The sequence below is a fragment of the Polistes canadensis genome, unplaced genomic scaffold, assembly GCF_001313835.1.
Source record: "Polistes canadensis isolate GaletaPanama2010 unplaced genomic scaffold, ASM131383v1 scaffold_32, whole genome shotgun sequence".
NCBI lineage: Eukaryota > Metazoa > Arthropoda > Insecta > Hymenoptera > Vespidae > Polistes > Polistes canadensis.
Window position 1 is genome coordinate 536,110 of NW_014569579.1, and position 19,254 is coordinate 555,363.

At 28.6% G+C, this 19,254-nt stretch overlaps 4 protein-coding genes across 4 annotated transcripts; 1 reads left to right on the plus strand and 3 right to left on the minus strand.

Annotated features, from left to right (window-relative positions):
• Positions 1–86: 86 nt before the first annotated feature.
• Positions 87–8,357, plus strand: LOC106784226 (menin). The gene is made up of 5 exons (XM_014743549.1): positions 87–339; positions 441–1,021; positions 1,222–1,532; positions 1,610–1,749; positions 1,887–8,357. The coding sequence occupies exons 2-5, from the start codon at positions 457–459 to the stop codon at positions 2,689–2,691; spliced, it is 1,821 nt and encodes a 606-aa protein (XP_014599035.1). The 5' UTR covers positions 87–339; positions 441–456; the 3' UTR covers positions 2,692–8,357.
• A 2,002-nt stretch (positions 8,358–10,359) lies between these two features.
• Positions 10,360–11,554, minus strand: LOC106784203. Its single transcript, XM_014743499.1, has 2 exons — positions 11,109–11,554; positions 10,360–10,990 (listed from the first exon to the last, which is right to left on the minus strand). The coding sequence occupies exons 1-2, from the start codon at positions 11,405–11,407 to the stop codon at positions 10,360–10,362; spliced, it is 930 nt and encodes a 309-aa protein (XP_014598985.1). The 5' UTR covers positions 11,408–11,554.
• Positions 11,555–13,599: 2,045 nt separating this feature from the next.
• Positions 13,600–14,735, minus strand: LOC106784208. Its single transcript, XM_014743503.1, has 2 exons — positions 14,334–14,735; positions 13,600–14,207 (listed from the first exon to the last, which is right to left on the minus strand). Exons 1-2 carry the CDS (start codon positions 14,630–14,632, stop codon positions 13,652–13,654), a joined length of 855 nt encoding a protein of 284 aa, XP_014598989.1. The 5' UTR covers positions 14,633–14,735; the 3' UTR covers positions 13,600–13,651.
• Positions 14,736–15,185: 450 nt separating this feature from the next.
• Positions 15,186–17,975, minus strand: LOC106784251. Its single transcript, XM_014743587.1, has 2 exons — positions 17,464–17,975; positions 15,186–17,366 (listed from the first exon to the last, which is right to left on the minus strand). The coding sequence occupies exons 1-2, from the start codon at positions 17,760–17,762 to the stop codon at positions 16,844–16,846; spliced, it is 822 nt and encodes a 273-aa protein (XP_014599073.1). The 5' UTR covers positions 17,763–17,975; the 3' UTR covers positions 15,186–16,843.
• Positions 17,976–19,254: the final 1,279 nt, after the last annotated feature.

Genomic DNA, 19,254 nt, shown 5'->3' on the forward strand with positions numbered 1-19,254 from the left:
CTGTAATATTTTATTTCGTTTTAGTAAGAACGACAATAAAAGACCAATAGATAATAAGGAAAGTTACATAGGTATTTTATTTGAAAAATATTATTGGAATGTTTGGAGAGAGAGAGAGAAAAAATACATAAAGGTTGATACGCGTAGTCCCGACACAAGAAAACAGGACTGAAGGTTGCTTTCTTGAAGAAATAGTGGAAACACTCCTAGTGGCGGCGCGCCGCTGGAATATAGTGTTGCGGTTTTTCTTGTGCGGAAATGTGAACATTTTTGGAGTACAAGGGGAAATTCAAAGGCGATTAGCGTGTGCCGTTGGTCGACGGTGAAAAGGGTCAGAAGGTAGGTTGAATTCAATGATAGTTTCTGTCAAAAAATCATTTAAACAGAGATGACACTCGTACTTTGAAGCGTTATACATATACGATACCGTATCTCTACAGGCCTGCCAGTTGCGACATGGCGGGTTTTCGAGAAGAGGATAAAGCACTCTTCCCGATCCAAAGCATATCCTCGATCGTCCAGATCTTCCAAAATCAGCTGGAAAATAGCTCTGAGCCAGACCTCGCGCTACTTTCAATCCTCGTCGGTGCTGTTGAGAATTCCCTAACCTGTAACCGGACATTTACGCCGCAGGAGAACACTGTTTACGACGAGCCTAAATTGCCGGCCGTCGAGTATCATATAGCTGAAGCGTTATATACAAAGTTTCATGCTGTTATCAAAGGAGCTGTCGATTTAACAGTTTACGACACCAAATATGCTACGAGAGAGCTTATCAAGAAAGTTTCGGACGTTATATGGAACTCCTTAACGAGAAGCTACTACAAAGATCGAGCTCATCTACAGAGTCTCTACAGTTATCTTACTGCTAACAAATTAGATTGTTTTGGAGTGGCTTATGCAGTAGTTGCAGGGTGTCAGGTGTTAGGATTTAAAGATGTTCATCTTGCCATGTCAGAGGACCATGCATGGGTTGTATATGGAGAGCATGGTTCTGAAACTGCAGAGGTTACATGGCACGGTATGTTTTATTTGTATTATAATTCTATTTTCGTAGAAAGATTTATTGTCCTGTCATAATAGTATTTCATTTAAATGTTGTCTGAGCTCAGTTCAAAGAACTGAATAATAGAAATAGATCAATTGGTTTAATGTGTGTGGTGCAAATTATTCTAAGAATGCCCACATCCAATTGTTCAAGCATGCTACTTTCAATATTAGGGAAGGGAAACGAGGATAAACGTGGGCAACCCGTTGAACCTGGTGTAGCTTCTCGATCGTGGTTGTATGTAAATGGTCAGGCAGTTGTATGTTCTCGTGCTATGGAAGTTGCCACAATAGTATCTGCTATAAATCCTAGTCTAAGTGCGACAGCTGATGCAGCAGAAGTAGCATTGCTCCAACAAGAATTATTATGGTTACTCTATGATTTGGGTCATCTTGCAAAATATCCTATGGCGCTTGGCAATTTGGGTGATTTAGAAGAGGCAGCACCAACGCCAGGAAGACCCCCAGCAATAGATTTATTTCAGGTTGGTTTCAAATTTCTCCTAACAAATTTTTTAATAAAACATGCAAGAGGAAATATCATCGAATTTCATTATTATAGGAAGCCGTAAGATGTGCCAGAAAGTATTATGGTAATGCACACGTTTATCCATATACTTATCAAGGTGGATATCTCTATAGACATGGATTACATGCTAATGCTCTAGCGTCTTGGTCTGATGCTGCAGACGTATTGAGAAAGTAAGTTTTTATTTAGACGGTTTCCTTCAGAAATATATACATACACACACATATATACAGATATCTATATATATTACATTTAAAATAGTTTCTCTTGTTCTCTAGACACTTTTTTAATGTTAATTGATGTGCGACAGATACGACTATTCGCGGGACGACGGAGAAATATATAAGGAATTATTGGAAATCGCCAACGAATTAATACCTCACACGGTAAGGGCCGACGAGCGACTGTTACGACAGCCACGATGTTTCGTCTACCTTCTAAGATTTTACGACGGTATTTGTCAATGGGAGGAAGGGGCAAATACTCCTGTTCTGCACATAGGTTGGGCACGACCATTAGTGAATACAATTTCTAAATTCGATGCTTCGATTCGTGCTCAGGTTGTCATTGAGTGTTACGATATGGAAACAAAGCAAGAGGAAGAGAAGATGCAAAAGAGAGAAACCAGTCCCGATGAGACTCTTAACAATAATAATAATAATTATTGTAAAACGAAGGAGAGAGGTAGTGCTGCACGCGATTTAATCAAAAGTTTAGAGTCTAAAGTACCGGCCAATCCAGCACCGATGCATCCCAGTATTCAAGCATTGACAGCTGCTTGCAGTGAAAAAATCCTCAATAGAGATTATTTACTGCAAGGTGGTGGCGAACCTTTCGTCGCACCTCCTGAAGATGCCTTACCGCCAGCACCATCAACATCTCAGGAAAGTCTAGATCCCGAAGAGGAGGTAGATTCGGAAAACGAAAGGCCAAGAATAACGTTGTACAGTCAGAAAATGAAGGGCCTCAAGGATCTTCTGTTAGCTGAGAAATTAAACACGCATGCTATTTCGTTGCAATTAACCGCACAAAGTCAGGTACAAATAGGTAAGAAGTCACGCGGTAGCGACGAGGTAGGAGTCAACCAACGTCCCAAAAGGACGCGACGGGACTAGTATAAGATCTTTGACCACCGTTTTGGTTTGGTTAAGTATTGAACAACACGTTAACTCCGTTCTATATTTCGTCTTTTATGAACGACGAAGAATAACGGGAAACGTGATTAAAAATACATAACGGTGGTCTATACTTGCCGGCGAAATGAATGAAAGAAAGAAAAAAAAAAGAAGAAACAGAAATTAGAAGGAAAAAGTCTTCGCCCTAATAGTTTCCTTTTTTTTTTTTTTTTTTTTTTTTAATGAATTCTCGAAGTGTTGAAAACCCTTCCTCGAAGATCTTGAGTAGTTTCTCGAATGAGAAAAATCGTAATGATTTCTCCGTGGTTGGCTTTTGAACATTCTCTCATTTAAACTTCGAGACGATGGGAACTTTGTCGTTTTAGAGATAGGTATAGTAGATATGAACAAAATTTATAGAAAAGTACAAAAAAGTTCTCCCCCATCCCACCCTTTTTATTTAAGTTAAATACCAATAATCGCGGGTACTTGAGTATTTGAGTCTTCGTGAAAAGAAAAGAAAAAAAAGAGATAAAAACGAAGGTATTTTACACGCCTTAGACGCGTGTATTCTTTCATTCTTCCACGGTGTTAGAAAAAAAAAGTAAAAGTAAAAAAGAACAAAACAAAAAGAAAAGAAAAATAAGAAATAGAAATCTTTCCTTATTGCACGGTGAAGAAAAAGAAGAAAAAAAAGAATTAATCGAATATCGTACCTAATCCTATTATTATAGGAAATTCAGATTTTTTCCTTCAGTACGATTATTTATTCTATTAACGACATTATGATTTATCGATGCGCGAATCGATCGATATTCGGTATTCGTCGTTTCTTATATGTCTAACTTTCTTGTTGCACTCTTATTTATTGATTCACGTTTTTTCTATTGAAGCTATTGCACTATGAATGATTACAATTGACAAGTTGTCGTTAATGTTTTTTAAATAGTAGTTGAAACTTTTGTTAGAATTACGCTTCTATGGTCTAGTAAGAGAAACCACACATTCCACTCTGTACGTGGTGCAAACTAATTAAGTTTTACCTAAGGTATTTTAAGCATAAAATGCTCGCTTATTTTTATAACTATTTATTTTCAGAAGTAATTATAAGTACCTATTCGTAGTACTCCGTTTGGCTATTTTTCGATAGGGTAGGACGAACATAGATACGGTGCGCTATATCTACGGTTTGATCTATATTCGATTATTCGTATATTCGAAATATGTTTTAATTATGGAGAAATTTTAAATACTTGCGACAAAATTTCCACACATAAACGATGAATGATGATAATTTTTATTCTTAAAATCTTTACTCTTCGTCGTGTTTTATAAATTTGATATATGTATATATATATATACATATACACGCGCTCGTCGTCGCAAGTCAAATTAATATATTATCCGGCAGCTTATAGCAGCTGACGATTTTTATTATTAATTTAACGAATTATATTTTAAATCTTTTTAATTTTTTATTATTGATAATATTATTATTATTTTTATTATTGGTTTTCTTTGTTTTTATATCTATTGTGACATTATTGACTTTTCCGTAGTGCTAACGTCACACGTTTCTTTGTTTATTTTTTGTTTATTTTTTATTTTTTAATTTTATTTTTAACGCGTAATATTATGGTCATAGTGGCATGACCCGAATCATTTTATCGAACACAGTACCTTCCTAACAGTACTATATTATTAGTTTCTCCTATCCTAATTACCTCGAATCTTGATGGATATTGCGGATATCCAAGTACGTAATAAATAATCGCATCGACTTTGATGTTAAGAAAACGAAAATGAAGAAAGAAAGGTAAAAAAAAAGAAGTAAACGAAAAAGCAGAAATATGACTAAAGAATTATTTGACAATGTTTAGACAGGTTGTTGTAGAGTACGTTGTTGACAGGATGAATATAAATGGTTCGAGCAGATCGACGATCACTTAAATAATGAAAGGCGCTATCTTACTGTGATGCTGAATATATACTATATAAATATATATATATATAAATATGAATATATATATATATATATAATTATACAATTAATAATCGTAATAACTAACAGGCACCCTGACAATTGCAGAATTTGTTCTCTCACTTTCGTGGAGAAAAAAGGAAAATTCTCTGCGTCGTGCTGAATTATTAAAATGAAATAAGAAAAAATAAATAAATGAATAAATAATAACAACAGCAAACATGCTAATAATAAAAAAAAAATTAGAAATGATTACAATAACAATGTAATTATTGCGGAAACGTGAGATATCGATATTCGACGTGATATCAATTATGTCGTCCGTCGATCGTCTGCCGTGCTTGCCGCAGCTAAAATCGATCTTTTTGGGTGTATGTATATATACACATTTTTTTATATCTTTCTTTCGTTTTCTTTTTTCTTTCTCCAAATGAAAAATAGTATGTATACGTATATATGTATATATTTATCGTTCTTGGTGCATAAGTTAGGATCGTACCCTTTTAGCAGGCGACGCACGTCAGAATCAACGGCATGTTTTTTCTCTGACACTGTATCGATGCATATTTCTCCTAACGTTTATCGAAAGTTAACATATAAAAAAAAAAAAGAAGAAAAAAAGAAAGAAAAATTAAAAAAAAAATCACAATGGAAGTAACGTGCGTGTTACGAGTTAAAAAAAAGAATACATGCGTATAGTCATCGCACGCTCGTATATGTATATATATTTATATGGATGTTATACATTTACGAGAGAGTTGATCGCTTGTTTTCTTTCAATTTCTTCTTATCATCGTTTTTTATATATGTATATGTATATATGATTTACTTGGCAGATGCAAGTTCGATTTTTTCATTTCCCTATTTATCAGTAATTGAGAAAAACAAAAAAAAAAAGAAGAGAAGAAATATTGTTCGTTTTATCTAAACCATCAATGAATTATATTTTTTGATAAATCACATAAAATATTCTTCGTTTAATCGTAAAACTTCTTTCGTCGAAAAAAAAAGAAAAGAATGGGGAAAATAATAATAAATAAAGGTATAAAAAAATAGAAAATTAAGAGAACTTATGATAAACGAATTGTAAATCTTCTTTTCTGCGCCATTTACTAATGACGCGTATGCGTATCTAGTATTTTTTGTTTTTATTTTTATTTTCGTTTTCATTTTCATTTTTATTTTGATGATATAAAAAGAGCGATTTTTAAAGAAGACTACAGGGATTATTATGCATAATTATAGGAATAGTAAGAGAAGAATTATGGTGCAACAGAACAGTATTTTTATATTAGCGGGGGCGCGGATTTGTCCTCTTCTCAACTTATTATTGGTAATATTTGAACGTAGAGTCAGATGATTATTGCGCGACATTTTCTTATTGATCTACGTAGAATGGAGTTGTGCGTTAAAAAAATTATAAAATACAAAAGTAAAGAAAATTTGAAAAAGAAAAAAAGAAAAAATCGCTCGTGATGCGCGAATCAGTGCTGAATGATAATGATGATTATGATAATTATTATACCGATTATGATGATGAAAATGATGATTATGATGGTGATGATTATGATAATGATGATAATGGTGATGATGATTATGATGGTAGTAATGATGATGGTGATGATGATTATGATGACGGTGGTGGTAATGATGATTATGATGATTATATGATTATTTATTGATAAATTAATTCTTAAGAAAAGTTCGTAACACGATTCGTAAATGTTTATAAAACTATTATATGTATATTATCGAGCATTTCGATTACAGATGAATTAATATTATTCGCTGGCAAAACTCGAGGAAAGGAAGGATAAGAAGAAAGAGTGTTCTTGGTAATACGCGCACGAAGGATGGATTATTAATGAATACGATAAAATAGAAAAAGAAAGAAGAAGAAGAAAAAGAGATCTCCGATCATCGTCTTTTCGCTCTCTCAAAAGAAAAGAGAAAAGAAAAAATATTCACGGACAAATAATTCATTTTCCTGTAGTGCTTTTTGATTTTCGATTTTCGTTCGGAGAAAATATTAACAAAGCCTTCGAAAATGTGTTATTTGAAATTAAGGAAAACAAAATAATTACTAACATACGCAAAAAAAAAGAAACACATTATTTACATACACTACATTGTAAAACACACTAGTTTAATATCTATTTTTTTTTTCCTACTCCTCTCTTTCTCCCTCTCCTCTCTATATTTTTCACGTATCAATTTACTATCTTATTCCGTATGTATTTGCAATGTTATTACGATGAACAAGAGAAACCATTTTCTAATGTAAACCTTTTTCTAATCTTTATCCATGTTTATCCTGTATTGTTTAAACAATATACACTCACGATGCTATCTTGCCTTTAAGTTTTATCATGACTTCGAGTCATAGTTCGTAAGAGTAGGTTTTGCCATGTGCGCTAAAAAAAATAATTCAATAATTAAAAAGATACAAGTCCGAAAAAATGATTGTTCTCCATCCATCCTCCGTAGGAAGAAAAAAATGATAATAATATTAATAAAAATATATATAAAAGAACAATTGATATCGCACGATCGAGTATAATATCTGCTATCATAAATGAAATTTTACCTACCATGGTAGTGCCATAACAAAACGATTGTATACTTCGAATGCGTCTGTAATTGTTAATTGTACATACATACATATACGTATCGTACGAAATTTTCTCAGCAAAATAGTCTTTCGTTTTTTTCGTTCTGCAAACTATTCCAACACCTCCGCTATATTATTTTTTTAGCGCACAAGAGTATTAAGATTTATTTAACCCTCTATAACGCGCACTATGATTATCATATATCCGTATTATATTATATAGTTCTTTTTTTTTTCCTTTTTTTCACTGAGATTTTATTTTTTATAGTAAGTTTTTTGTAACATACGAAAATGCAACGAAACATTTCCGTAGCAATGAAACATACAATTATTAAAATTGACATCGATAATTTTATATATATAGAATATAAATAGTTTGCCAACGGTGCTCTTAAATAATTTGCATTTTTATTAGTTATAGAGGGTTAAATTAATATATCGAGCTGATCCATCTATCATTGTTATTTTGGATCATCGTGCTCGATCAGTCGACAATGAGCGATTTGGTATTATGCAATGTGCGTGATCTCGAGGACTTGGATAGATTTATGCATATGATTAAATAAATACAGAACAAAATAAGAAGAAAGATAGTTATCTCTAAGGCTTCCTACATAAGAAATCGTATCTCGTTATGTTTCTTAGCTATTATACTATATTTTTTCTTATTTAATTATAACTCTCAGTCAGCTCTTATCGAATTGTAAATGAAAAAGAAACGTTATGCTATTCCGACGTCGACAGAGCCTACGAATATTTTTGCTCCGAAAATTAAATATATATAAAGGAATGAAAAAAAAAATATATCCCAGTTCCAAGAGATATTCGCTGTCGACGATTATTATCTCTTAACGTAGACATTTAATAATCGATAAAAGATTATCGTCCACTTCCACGGAAATGTATTAACAAGATATATATATACATATATATATGTATGTATGTATGTATGTATATATTTGTGTATTTAAAAAAATGCTATTGTAGTAAAATTAAGTCCATAACACAACTATACGTATGATCTGACCATAACTTGGCAACGCATATAGATATGTAAAAAAAAAAAGCAGAAAATACGTAACAGACATACGCACACACATACACGTATTCAAACGATTTCGCATGTACTTAAAAAGAAAAAGAAGATAGTAAATGATTCTGTTAACGCCTTCGAACAGATTTATTTGAAATGTATCAAATATATTAGCGATACTTAAAGTATGAAGAACAAACGAAAAAAGAGGGTGTGCGAGATATTGATTCGAAAGAAAAATATTGAAATTTGTAAGTTTAAGAAAAAAATAAAAAAAAATTATACAGATATATATATAAATATATATATATATATTAGTTGAAGAACAGCAACGTTCAAAGCGTTACGAATAAATATCGAATTTGGTATTAATATTGGAAACAGTATTTTGCGTACTCACTAATAATCATATTAGACATAAATAATTCTCAAAAACATTTTTATATTTGACTTTTCGAGAATTGCAACATATATCTTCTATATTTTCAAAACCGAGGAGAAGAGATAAGAAAAAAGATAATAACAATAATAACGCGGGGACAAATGAAACGTCGTTGAATCGAAATATTTCGCAAGAATGACTTTTCTCCACTTTCTCTCTCTCTCTCTCTCTCTCTCTCTCTTTCTCTCTCTCTCTCTCTCTCTCTCTCTCTCTATCTTTCTATCTATCTCTCTCTCTTTCTCTCTTTATCTATCTCTCTCTCATTTCCTTTTCTTTCTCTTTCTTTCTATCGACGATTGTACGATCATTGATATAAATCAATAACTGTTATTTGTAAGAATGTCATTTAAAAATAAAAATATCAAAAGAGAGAAAAAAGAAAAAAGAAAGAGAGAAGAGTACACATTACTAATATGATATATTATACTACTCACTTCGATATTCCGTGTTGATAGACACGTACAGGACGAATCAGAAAAATGTAAACGCAACTATTGTTGATTGACAGAACAGTGAGTTTTAAAAGGCATGGTAGAAATGTCGTGTTTTTTTCTGTGGATTACAATAAACTATTTTATTCTAATTCTCCTGCGCTTATAATAACTGTTTACTTTTACCTTTTTATTGGCTATTTTCCTTCTATTTTTCTTCTTTTTTGTTCCTGCGAAAATAAACTCTTACAATTAGATATGTCCCAATGAGTATATTCCTCTAAAGTATTATGATATCTAGTGATCTTTTTTAGAAAAATGCAGAGAAAACTTAATTTGATTTTTAAGGGGACAGATTTTTGACTCATAAATTCACCTAATTTGCTCTAATCCTTTAACAAGGATGATAAATTTTTCAAAAATCTTTAATGGCTAGAAGGGTAAAATGATTATATCTATTATTCTAAGAGCCTTTTAATTTTTTTTACATCTATTTTTGGACTCAATAGTTTATCGGAAAATACATTTCAAAATTTCACATACAATAAAATGCAAATTCGATTTAAAAAAAATAATTATTAAATTTCCTTATAAAATTTATCTTATAAGATGTTCAATTTTTAAATCGCGGATTTTTATGCAATATTCTGAATTTTAAATATCTTCCTTAAAAAAACTCCAAAATAGTGACACTCATTGTCAGACGATCTGGCGGATTATTTAATAAGATAATTAACTAAATGATCGGTATTTATAAAATAGATTAAAGTAAACAAAGTGTAATTTATTATGAAATTGAATTAAAGAAGAAATAACAGGAAGTATTACATATAATTTTTAAAAATTGGATTACAATTGTTACGCTATTTATATATTATAAAAATAATGTGGTTTTTATATATATAAATATTTATATTAATATATAATATTATATCTTTAACAAATGATGTTAATATCAATTTTATTGTAATTGATCAATCAATGTAATTGAATCTCCCAAGTGTACATTTTTTCTAAAAATTCAATTTAAGTCAAGTACAATTGTTGCAAAAATATAAGTAAAATATAGATATAATAGTATAAATAATATAAAAATACTAAAAATTACTAAATACAATAATAAGCATATTTTTATATTCATAAATACGATGGAAATATTAATAGATACGTTCAGAAGATTTCAATCTTACAGAAGATAAAGGGCTTTAAGTAGCATTTTTTTTTAAATTGTGGTTGACTTTGCGTTTCTTGTTGTATCTGTATTTCTATTTCTGTTTTTGTTTTTCTTCTGGTTTCTATTTCTGTATCTGTTTCAATATTATTAATATTGAGCGTAGGTTTAGTAATATTCGTTTGATAAGAGAATTCATGAATTTTTATTTCACTTACTAATAGGAAAAACAATTTTGACTGTGTCTCATAGTATTTGAAGTCTAACTTTTTACTCACATTTAAAACGTATGTCAAAAAATCGAAAAATTGCAAATTTACGCGTGTATATTTTTTTTCATCGCAAAATAGAACAACAGTTTTTATGAGTTGAGTTCCTGTGCCTTTCCGCGTATAATCATTATGAACAAGGAATTTATTTAACAAAGCACAATTTCTTAATCTAACATTTTCGTCCACTCCAATAAAACCTACTATTTTCTTATCATAATCGGATATATTAATATTAGATTTTTGTAATTCTGTTTCGGTTAACCTTGTATAACGCAAATATGGTCGAAAGCACTTTAACGAACGATAGTAATATGCTTCAGCTACCCAAAAACATTTGTCACCATTTACGTTGCAATTCCTATTTTAAAAACAAATATTTCTTTTTAGAGTATAATTTTAACTAAAGAATAATTGACTTTAACAAACAATGCAAGTAAATCGAAACAAACAACAACAAAATATTAAAACTATAATACCGTGTAGCATTAAATATTTCTTTTTGTGGATCTTGAACTATTTTCCAGAATAGCAGATATAGAATAATATAAACCGCAAATGCAATAATAAGCGGATATATTAAGTAATAAGGAAAAGAAATATCAGACCAGTATAAATTGCAAGCAAACAAAGTAAAAAAACTTTGAAAAAAATAACTTGTAATCGTAAGATTACAGTATGTCGAATTCAATAAAGCAATAAAACCACTTGCAGCTAGTTCTTTGCAATACGGTTCATCTTCTTGTTTATAAGGTTGAATACAAAGAAGATTTTCCATGCTTATATCTTGTATTAAACACTTACTATCAACTGAATACACGAATATAAATATATTTATAATGTCTTTTTTTAAAAAATAAGATCATTAGTAGCTGTATATACTATTCTAATTCAATTTCTAACTGAAATCATGCTACATAAATATATCTATTTATAAGAAAGTCACGTCCTTTGATATTTGATAATAATAAATTCTCGATATTGTAATCGTTTATATCTCTCAATATATTCAATTAGGAAAATTTTGCAACGGAAAAAAACAAAATTATATAAAGTAAAGGATTAATTAACGACATTATATACAAACAAATTATTCAATAGCATATTATTTTATTTACATTATTATGATTAAATACATTGGATGTTAATTATAAATTTTGTATTTGTTACAGTTGTAGGTTACAGTTGTCAATTGAGTAGATTATGATTATTAATAATAAGTGAACGCAGATCGTTAATTTAAACAAAAATTATTATGAAACACTTATTTATTTTGTACGCTTTTTTCAGTGTTGTCATATGTATTAATTTAATTTTATTTTTTTTTTGTAAAATGACATTAAATGTCAAATAACATTAAAGATGTTTCTTGTTTAAGGAATCGTAGAAAACAAGTCAGTAACATTTATTTTCAATATCATATGCTTTTATCGTCAGAAAAAAAGTATATATCTGGAAAATAATTGCTATCGAATCAGTAAGGCTTCTTATTGTATACAGTGTGCGTTAAAAGAAGCAGGAAACYTGAATAGTTGTGTYAAATTTACCGATTCKTATAGTMACAGAATTGAATARTTTCAAAGGACGCATATTGTTATCGAAATCTCATTCTTTGAAATATCAATTTTTCGGTGTTTTTACAGTTACTAACATCTTATTTAATAGAATTAAATTTTTGTTTCTTATGCATAATTGTAGTCGAGTAAATTCTAAATTACTAGGATCGTTTAACACAATACGATCTCGAAATAACATTGAATCTCGAAATGTGAAATAAATAAAATTCAGCTTATAAGGCTTTTTTCTTTAATTTTTCTACGCTAAATCTTCAAAATAATTTCCGTTTATTTTGATATATTAATTTAACTGAAAAATAGCAGAATTTACAAATGATGTTTCGCTTAAGAATCATGAGCACATAAATTTAAGAAATTTGTCTTTTCGGCTTTCTGAAAATCTTCCCGATAGTGATAACGATGCGAATAATCCAATCTACTAGGACAAAATGAAATATTTTTCAGATAATCAATTTTATAATATAATGAATTTTAATTGTTCGCGACACATTAATCTATTCAGCAATTAAACAATCGTCTTTTTTATCTTCGCTAAGCCTTTACACAACGTATTCTGTGCGAATAGAAGCGCGGGATTCTGAAATTATATTTTTCTAATGCGTACTTACGAAATCATGTATATAAACTTTTTCGTATTATTTGACGTTTAATTAATTTACACTTCCGCAGGCTTATTAATAGCATACATCGGGTTTTTAATTTTCTAATATCCTTAAAACGGTGGATAAATTTCTGAATCTTCCAACGTGATTTTCTTAAGCTAATAAGTGAACAATATTACTGAATTTTACTTAAATTTATCTAATCAATTGTTTTCCTACTAACAGAACAAGAATATTTGGTAAATATTTAAGATAGATTAAAGTAAACAAAGTATAATTTATTAGGAAATTTAGTAATAGAAGAAATAATAGAAATATATAAAATGAAATATTAATAATGTAAATACACGTAAAAACGATAGATATGACTATTATTATTTTTTATATATGAATATATTATTTAAAAAAAAAAAAACAGTTTTGAATTTAAATATATATTATTAAAGTATTTGTCTACTTAGAATAATACATAAAATTTAAATAACAGAATTTTTTAACAATAAGATTTTTAGGCAATTCTAATATTATATAACAGTAAATATCAATATCGTTATCTTGAGCTAAATAAGGCGAAGAAATCCGTATTAATAGATTACTGAGTCTAATTTATATAATATTGTTTTTTTTTCAATAAATTATATATTCTTCCAAAACTTATGTTAAGTCAAAGACGGAGTAAAGATATTATAAAATTTAAATCACAAACACAAACACAAACAAAAAACTAACATTCTAAGTTAAAAATAAACAAGAAAAATGCTGTAAATAACCATATATAATAATAACTACTATTTCATAAAATACTATTCAAAGATTAAGGTATTTTATAAAATAATATAAAATTTAAAAATTTAAATGTCTTAAGAAGCGTCTTTTCTGTATTTGTGTTACACTTTTTGTTGACATTTGTTTGTTGATTTTAATACTATCTGTAGGTCTAGTAACTTGCGTTAGGTAGGAGAATTCATGCATTTTTACTTCCACTAATAATGGAAAAAAAATTTTTGACTGTGTTTCATAGTATTTGAAGCCTAATTTTTTACTTAAATTTATAGCGTTTGTCAGAAATTCGAAAAATTGCAAATTCACGCGTGTATATTTTTTTTCATCGCAAAATTGAAGAACAGTTTTAATGAGTTGAGTTCCTATGCCTTTCCGCGTATAATCATTATGAACAAGGAATTCATTTAACATAGCACAATTGTTAATTCTAACATTTTTATTCACTCCAATAAAGCCTACTATTTTCTTATCATAATCGGATAAATTAATATTAGATTTCTGTAATTCTTTTTCTGTTAACCATGTATAACGCAAATATGGTTGAAAGTTTTTTACAAAACGATAATGATATGCTTCAGCTACCCAAAAACATTTGTCACTCTTTGCGTTGCACTTCCTATTTTAAAAACAAATATTTCTTTTTTGAGCATAATTTTAACTAAATAATAATTTCCTTAAATAAGTAAAAGAAAATAAATCTAAACAAAAAACAAAAACAAAAAAATAATAAAAAAAATAATACCGTGCAGCATCAAATACTTCTTTTTGGGATTCTTGAACTATTTTCCAGAATAGTAGATACAGCATAATGTAGATTCCACATGTAATTATTAATGGATACATTAAGAAATACGGAAAAGAAGTACTCGACCAATATAACTGGCAAGAAGAAAGCGCGAGAAGAATTTGAAAACGATTTTTTGCAATTATAAAATTAGTGTATAACGGATTCAATAAAGTCATAAAAGTACTTCTAGCTAGTTCTTTGCAATACGGTTCATCTTCTCGTTTATAAAGTCGAATACAAAGAAGATTTTCCATGTTTATTTCCTATATTAAAATCTTCGTATCAGCTATATACACAACTGTAAATGTATTTATAATGCTTATTTAAACAAACAAATTTTATTTTTATATAACTTGTTTAACGCGTATTTTTATGATAAATAAGATTGATAGTAGCTGTATATATTATTCTAATTCAATTTCTAACTGAAACTATACTACATACATAGATCCATATATATATATATATGTATATATAGAGGGCATGTCATTCGATATAAGTAAATAATAAATTGTTTATATTTAAAATGTTTATGTATAGAATAAATACATTTTCAATTTTAAAAGTCTTGCAACGGAAGAAAACGATATTATTTCAAGAGAAAAATGAATTAATGATGTTTTTTGAATGTAAATAATTAAATAGCATTTTTTTAACTTCTAATAATATTACGATTAAACACTTTAGATGCTATTTATAATTTTCTTATCTGTTAAGTTAAACAAAAATTATTATGAAACAGTTATTTATTTTGTACGCTATTTTCAGTGGTGCCATATCTATTAATGTAATATAATTTTTTTTTGTAAAATGACATTAAGTGTCAAAAAACATTTAAGATGTTTCTTGTTTAAGGAATCGTAGAAAACAAGTCAGTAACATTTATTTTCAATATCATATGCTTTTATCGTCAGAAAAAAAGTATATATCTGGAAAATAATTGCTATCGAATCAGTTAGGCTTCTTATTCTACACAGTGTGCGTTAAAAGAAGCAGGAAACCTGAATAGTTGTGTTAAATTTACCGATTCTTATAGTAACAGAATTGAATAGTTTCAAAGGACGCATATTGTTATCGAAATCTCATTCTTTGAAATATCAATTTTTCGGTGTTTTTACAGTTACTAACATCTTATTTAATAGAATTAAATTTTTGTTTCTTATGCATAATTGTAGTCGAGTAAATTCTAAATTACTAGGATCGTTTAACACAATACGATCTCGAAATAACATTGAATCTCGAAATGTGAAATAAATAAAATTCAGCTTATAAGGCTTTTTTCTTTAATTTTTCTACGCTAAATCTTCAAAATAATTTCCGTTTATTTTGATATATTAATTTAACTGAAAAATAGCAGAATTTACAAATGATGTTTCGCTTAAGAATCATGAGCACATAAATTTAAGAAATTTGTCTTTTCGGCTTTCTGAAAATCTTCCCGATAGTGATAACGATGCGAATAATCCAATCTACTAGGACAAAATGAAATATTTTTCAGATAATCAATTTTATAATATAATGAATTTTAATTGTTCGCGACACATTAATCTATTCAGCAATTAAACAATCGTCTTTTTTATCTTCGCTAAGCCTTTACACAACGTATTCTGTGCGAATAGAAGCGCGGGATTCTGAAATTATATTTTTCTAATGCGTACTTACGAAATCATGTATATAAACTTTTTCGTATTATTTGACGTTTAATTAATTTACACTTCCGCAGGCTTATTAATAGCATACATCGGGTTTTTAATTTTCTAATATCCTTAAAACGGTGGATAAATTTCTGAATCTTCCAACGTGATTTTCTTAAGCTAATAAGTGAACAATATTACTGAATTTTACTTAAATTTATCTAATCAATTGTTTTCCTACTAACAGAACAAGAATATTTGGTAAATATTTAAGATAGATTAAAGTAAACAAAGTATAATTTATTATGAAATTACATTACAGAAGAAATAACAGGAACTATGAAATATATCATAATTTAAAAATATGAAATGACAATTGTTACGTTATGTATATTAAATTTTAATAGTACTATTAATGAATAATAAAATTTATCACTATGCATTTTTAACATAATAATAATAATTAATGCAGTTTTCTTAGGTTAAATAAGACGACTAAATCCATGTTTACATATCGATGAATATATATTATGGGTAAATAATTATTTTTGAAATATGTTATAATTTTATTTTCCAATTATAAATTATTTTTGATTATTCAAGTTAAGTCAAATATAAATGTTAGGCAAATAAATAAAATGTGAATATATAAAAGTATAAATAACAAAACACGGAAATTAACATTATAAGTTAAAAAATTCCTAAATAAATACTGTAAATTACTAGATTAAATTAAAAATATTGTTTATATTCGTATACACAAGAGTGAAATATTTATAAATGAAAAATGTAAATTTTGTGTAATTTTTAGTGCTTAAAATCAAGTCTTTTTTATTCGGGTGTTCGTGTTTCTGTTTGACTTTGTGAATGTGTTTTAATATGGAGTGTAGATTTAGCAAAATTTGTTAGGTATGAGTACTCATATATTTTTACTTTTCTTAACATTGGAAGAAAAGATTTTGGCTGTGAGTCGTAGTATTTAAAGCCCAATTTTTTACTCAAATTTATAGCGTATGTCAAAAAATCGAAAAATTGCAAATTTACGCGTGTATATTTTTTTTCATCGCAAAATAGAACAACAGTTTTTATGAGTTGAGTTCCTATGCCTTTCCGCGTATAATCATTATGAACAAGGAATTTATTTAACAAAGCACAATTTCTTAATCTAACATTTTTGTCCACTCCAATAAAACCTACTACTTTCTTATCATAATCGGATATATTAATATTAGATTTTTGTAATTCTGTTTCGGTTAACCATGTATAATGCAAATATGGTCGAAAGCACTTTATTGAACGATAGTGATATGCTTCAGCTACCCAAAAACATTTGTCACCATTTACGTTGCAATTCCTATTTTAAAAACAAATATTTCTTTTTAGAGTATAATTTTAACTAAAGAATAATTGACTTTAACRAACAAAGCAAATAAATTTTAAAATTATTATACCGTGTAGCATCAAATATTTCTTTTTGGAAATCTTGAACTATTTTCCAGAATAGCAGATATAGAATAATATAAACCGCAAATGCAATAATAAGCGGATACATTAAGTAATAAGGAAAATGAATATCAGACCAGTATAACTTGCTAGCAAACAATGCAAGAAGAATTTGAAAACGAAAACTTGTAATCATAAGATTAGAGTATATCGGATTCAATAAAGCCATAAGAGAACTTTTAGTTAGTTCCTTGCAATAAGGTTCATCTTCTTCTTTATAACGACGAATATAAATAAAATTATCCATGCTTATTTCTTATATTAAACACTTCGTATCAACTGAATACACGAATATAAATATATTAATATGTCTTTTTTTAAATAAAAAGTTTTTAATTTTAAATAATTTGTTTGAAGTCTTTTTTTTTAAATAAGATGATTAATAGATGTATACACACTATTCTAATTCAATTTCTAACTAAAACTATATTACATAGTTAGATCCATATATATATATATATGGAGGTCATGTCATTCCGTATACGTTAATAATAAATTGTTTATATTTAAAATAAATACATTTTCAAATTTGAAAATTTGGCAACGGAAAAAAGCGGTATTATTAAAATTGAAGGCTGACTTCTAAAGTATAGGATGAATTAATTAAATACATTTTTTAATACAAATTGTGTAATAGCATCTTATTTGGTTTGTGTTAATGTTACAATTAGATACATTTTAAATCATTTAAAAATTCTATAAGATCTACCAAAAAAGAAGGTAACCATCAAGATTTCTCTGAATTTTCATCCTCCTCGGGTTGGGCATCCAAATTTTTAGATGCCGACGAGTATTCAGAGGGCGTCTTCGAACAGATTTGTTTAAGAAGGAAGTAAATATCTTCCGGTGATATTTCCATCGCCAAAAGTTCTATTGAAATCCTAATATACGATGATAATATAATTATAGTTTAATATACGTTTTCTTTTTACTCAATTTGATCTCGATAAATTTACATATATATAAACAAAAAAAAAGAAATATAACACGAAATTTTACTTGTATAGGTTATACGAAATTGTTAAGAAATATATATTAAAAATATTACCGAAAAACACCAGGAGTCGCAGTAATTCCAGCTAAATCTGCGAGCGCAATTAATTCCGTTTGATGTGCCTGTGAGAACGTCATAATATTTACCAAACGGTGTAGCGATAAAGAATCATACGAATTTATTTTTGTTTACATACAATGCACATCACCAAAGAATACAGAAGTACATAGAAACTCACAAGTCCCCTTTTTTATCTACCTAGTTTCATTTTAGTTACTACCGGGACCACCAGTGAACAACAGTAGGTAAAATACTGTATACTTTGACAGTATTGTACAATCTTCACGTTAAATACATACTATCGCCTACTAGTGGTCCCAGTGGTAACAAGAATGATACTGGGTAGATAAAAAAGGGGACTTGTGAGTTTCTATATACTTCACCAGAAAAAAGTTGGCATAAAACCGCAACAACAGAAAAAAATGAAAAAATGAAAATATTTATCTATTGTTTAAACATTATGAACGATTAACTTATTACTTTTCACTACCTTATAGGTTGTTACTTTGGAAATCAACTTTAAATATAACCCCTGCAGGTATACCAACTTTACTTTCATTTTTTTCCAAGTGTACTTGCGCCTTGAATTTGTGGTTGCGCATGTGTATAACATATCTCCACTCATGACGTCGCAATTTCATAATTATTCAAAGTGTAGTAATTATTTTCAACTAATTAACGATAA

Bases quoted from the DNA above. Each gene is read 5' to 3' on its own strand.
- LOC106784226 (XM_014743549.1), top strand. From the start codon at position 457: ATGGCGGGTTTTCGAGAAGAGGATAAAGCACTCTTCCCGATCCAAAGC. The intron at 1,022-1,221 runs GTATGTTTTATT...TTTCAATATTAG, and splicing joins TGCAGAGGTTACATGGCACG to GGAAGGGAAACGAGGATAAA. The intron at 1,533-1,609 runs GTTGGTTTCAAA...TCATTATTATAG, and splicing joins CAGCAATAGATTTATTTCAG to GAAGCCGTAAGATGTGCCAG.
- LOC106784203 (XM_014743499.1), bottom strand. From the start codon at position 11,407: ATGGAAAATCTTCTTTGTATTCAACCTTATAAACAAGAAGATGAACCG. The intron at 10,991-11,108 runs GTATTATAGTTT...TTTTTAAAATAG, and splicing joins GAAATATTTAATGCTACACG to GAATTGCAACGTAAATGGTG.
- LOC106784208 (XM_014743503.1), bottom strand. From the start codon at position 14,632: ATGGAAAATCTTCTTTGTATTCGACTTTATAAACGAGAAGATGAACCG. The intron at 14,208-14,333 runs GTATTATTTTTT...TTTTTAAAATAG, and splicing joins GAAGTATTTGATGCTGCACG to GAAGTGCAACGCAAAGAGTG.
- LOC106784251 (XM_014743587.1), bottom strand. From the start codon at position 17,762: ATGGATAATTTTATTTATATTCGTCGTTATAAAGAAGAAGATGAACCT. The intron at 17,367-17,463 runs GTATAATAATTT...TTTTTAAAATAG, and splicing joins GAAATATTTGATGCTACACG to GAATTGCAACGTAAATGGTG.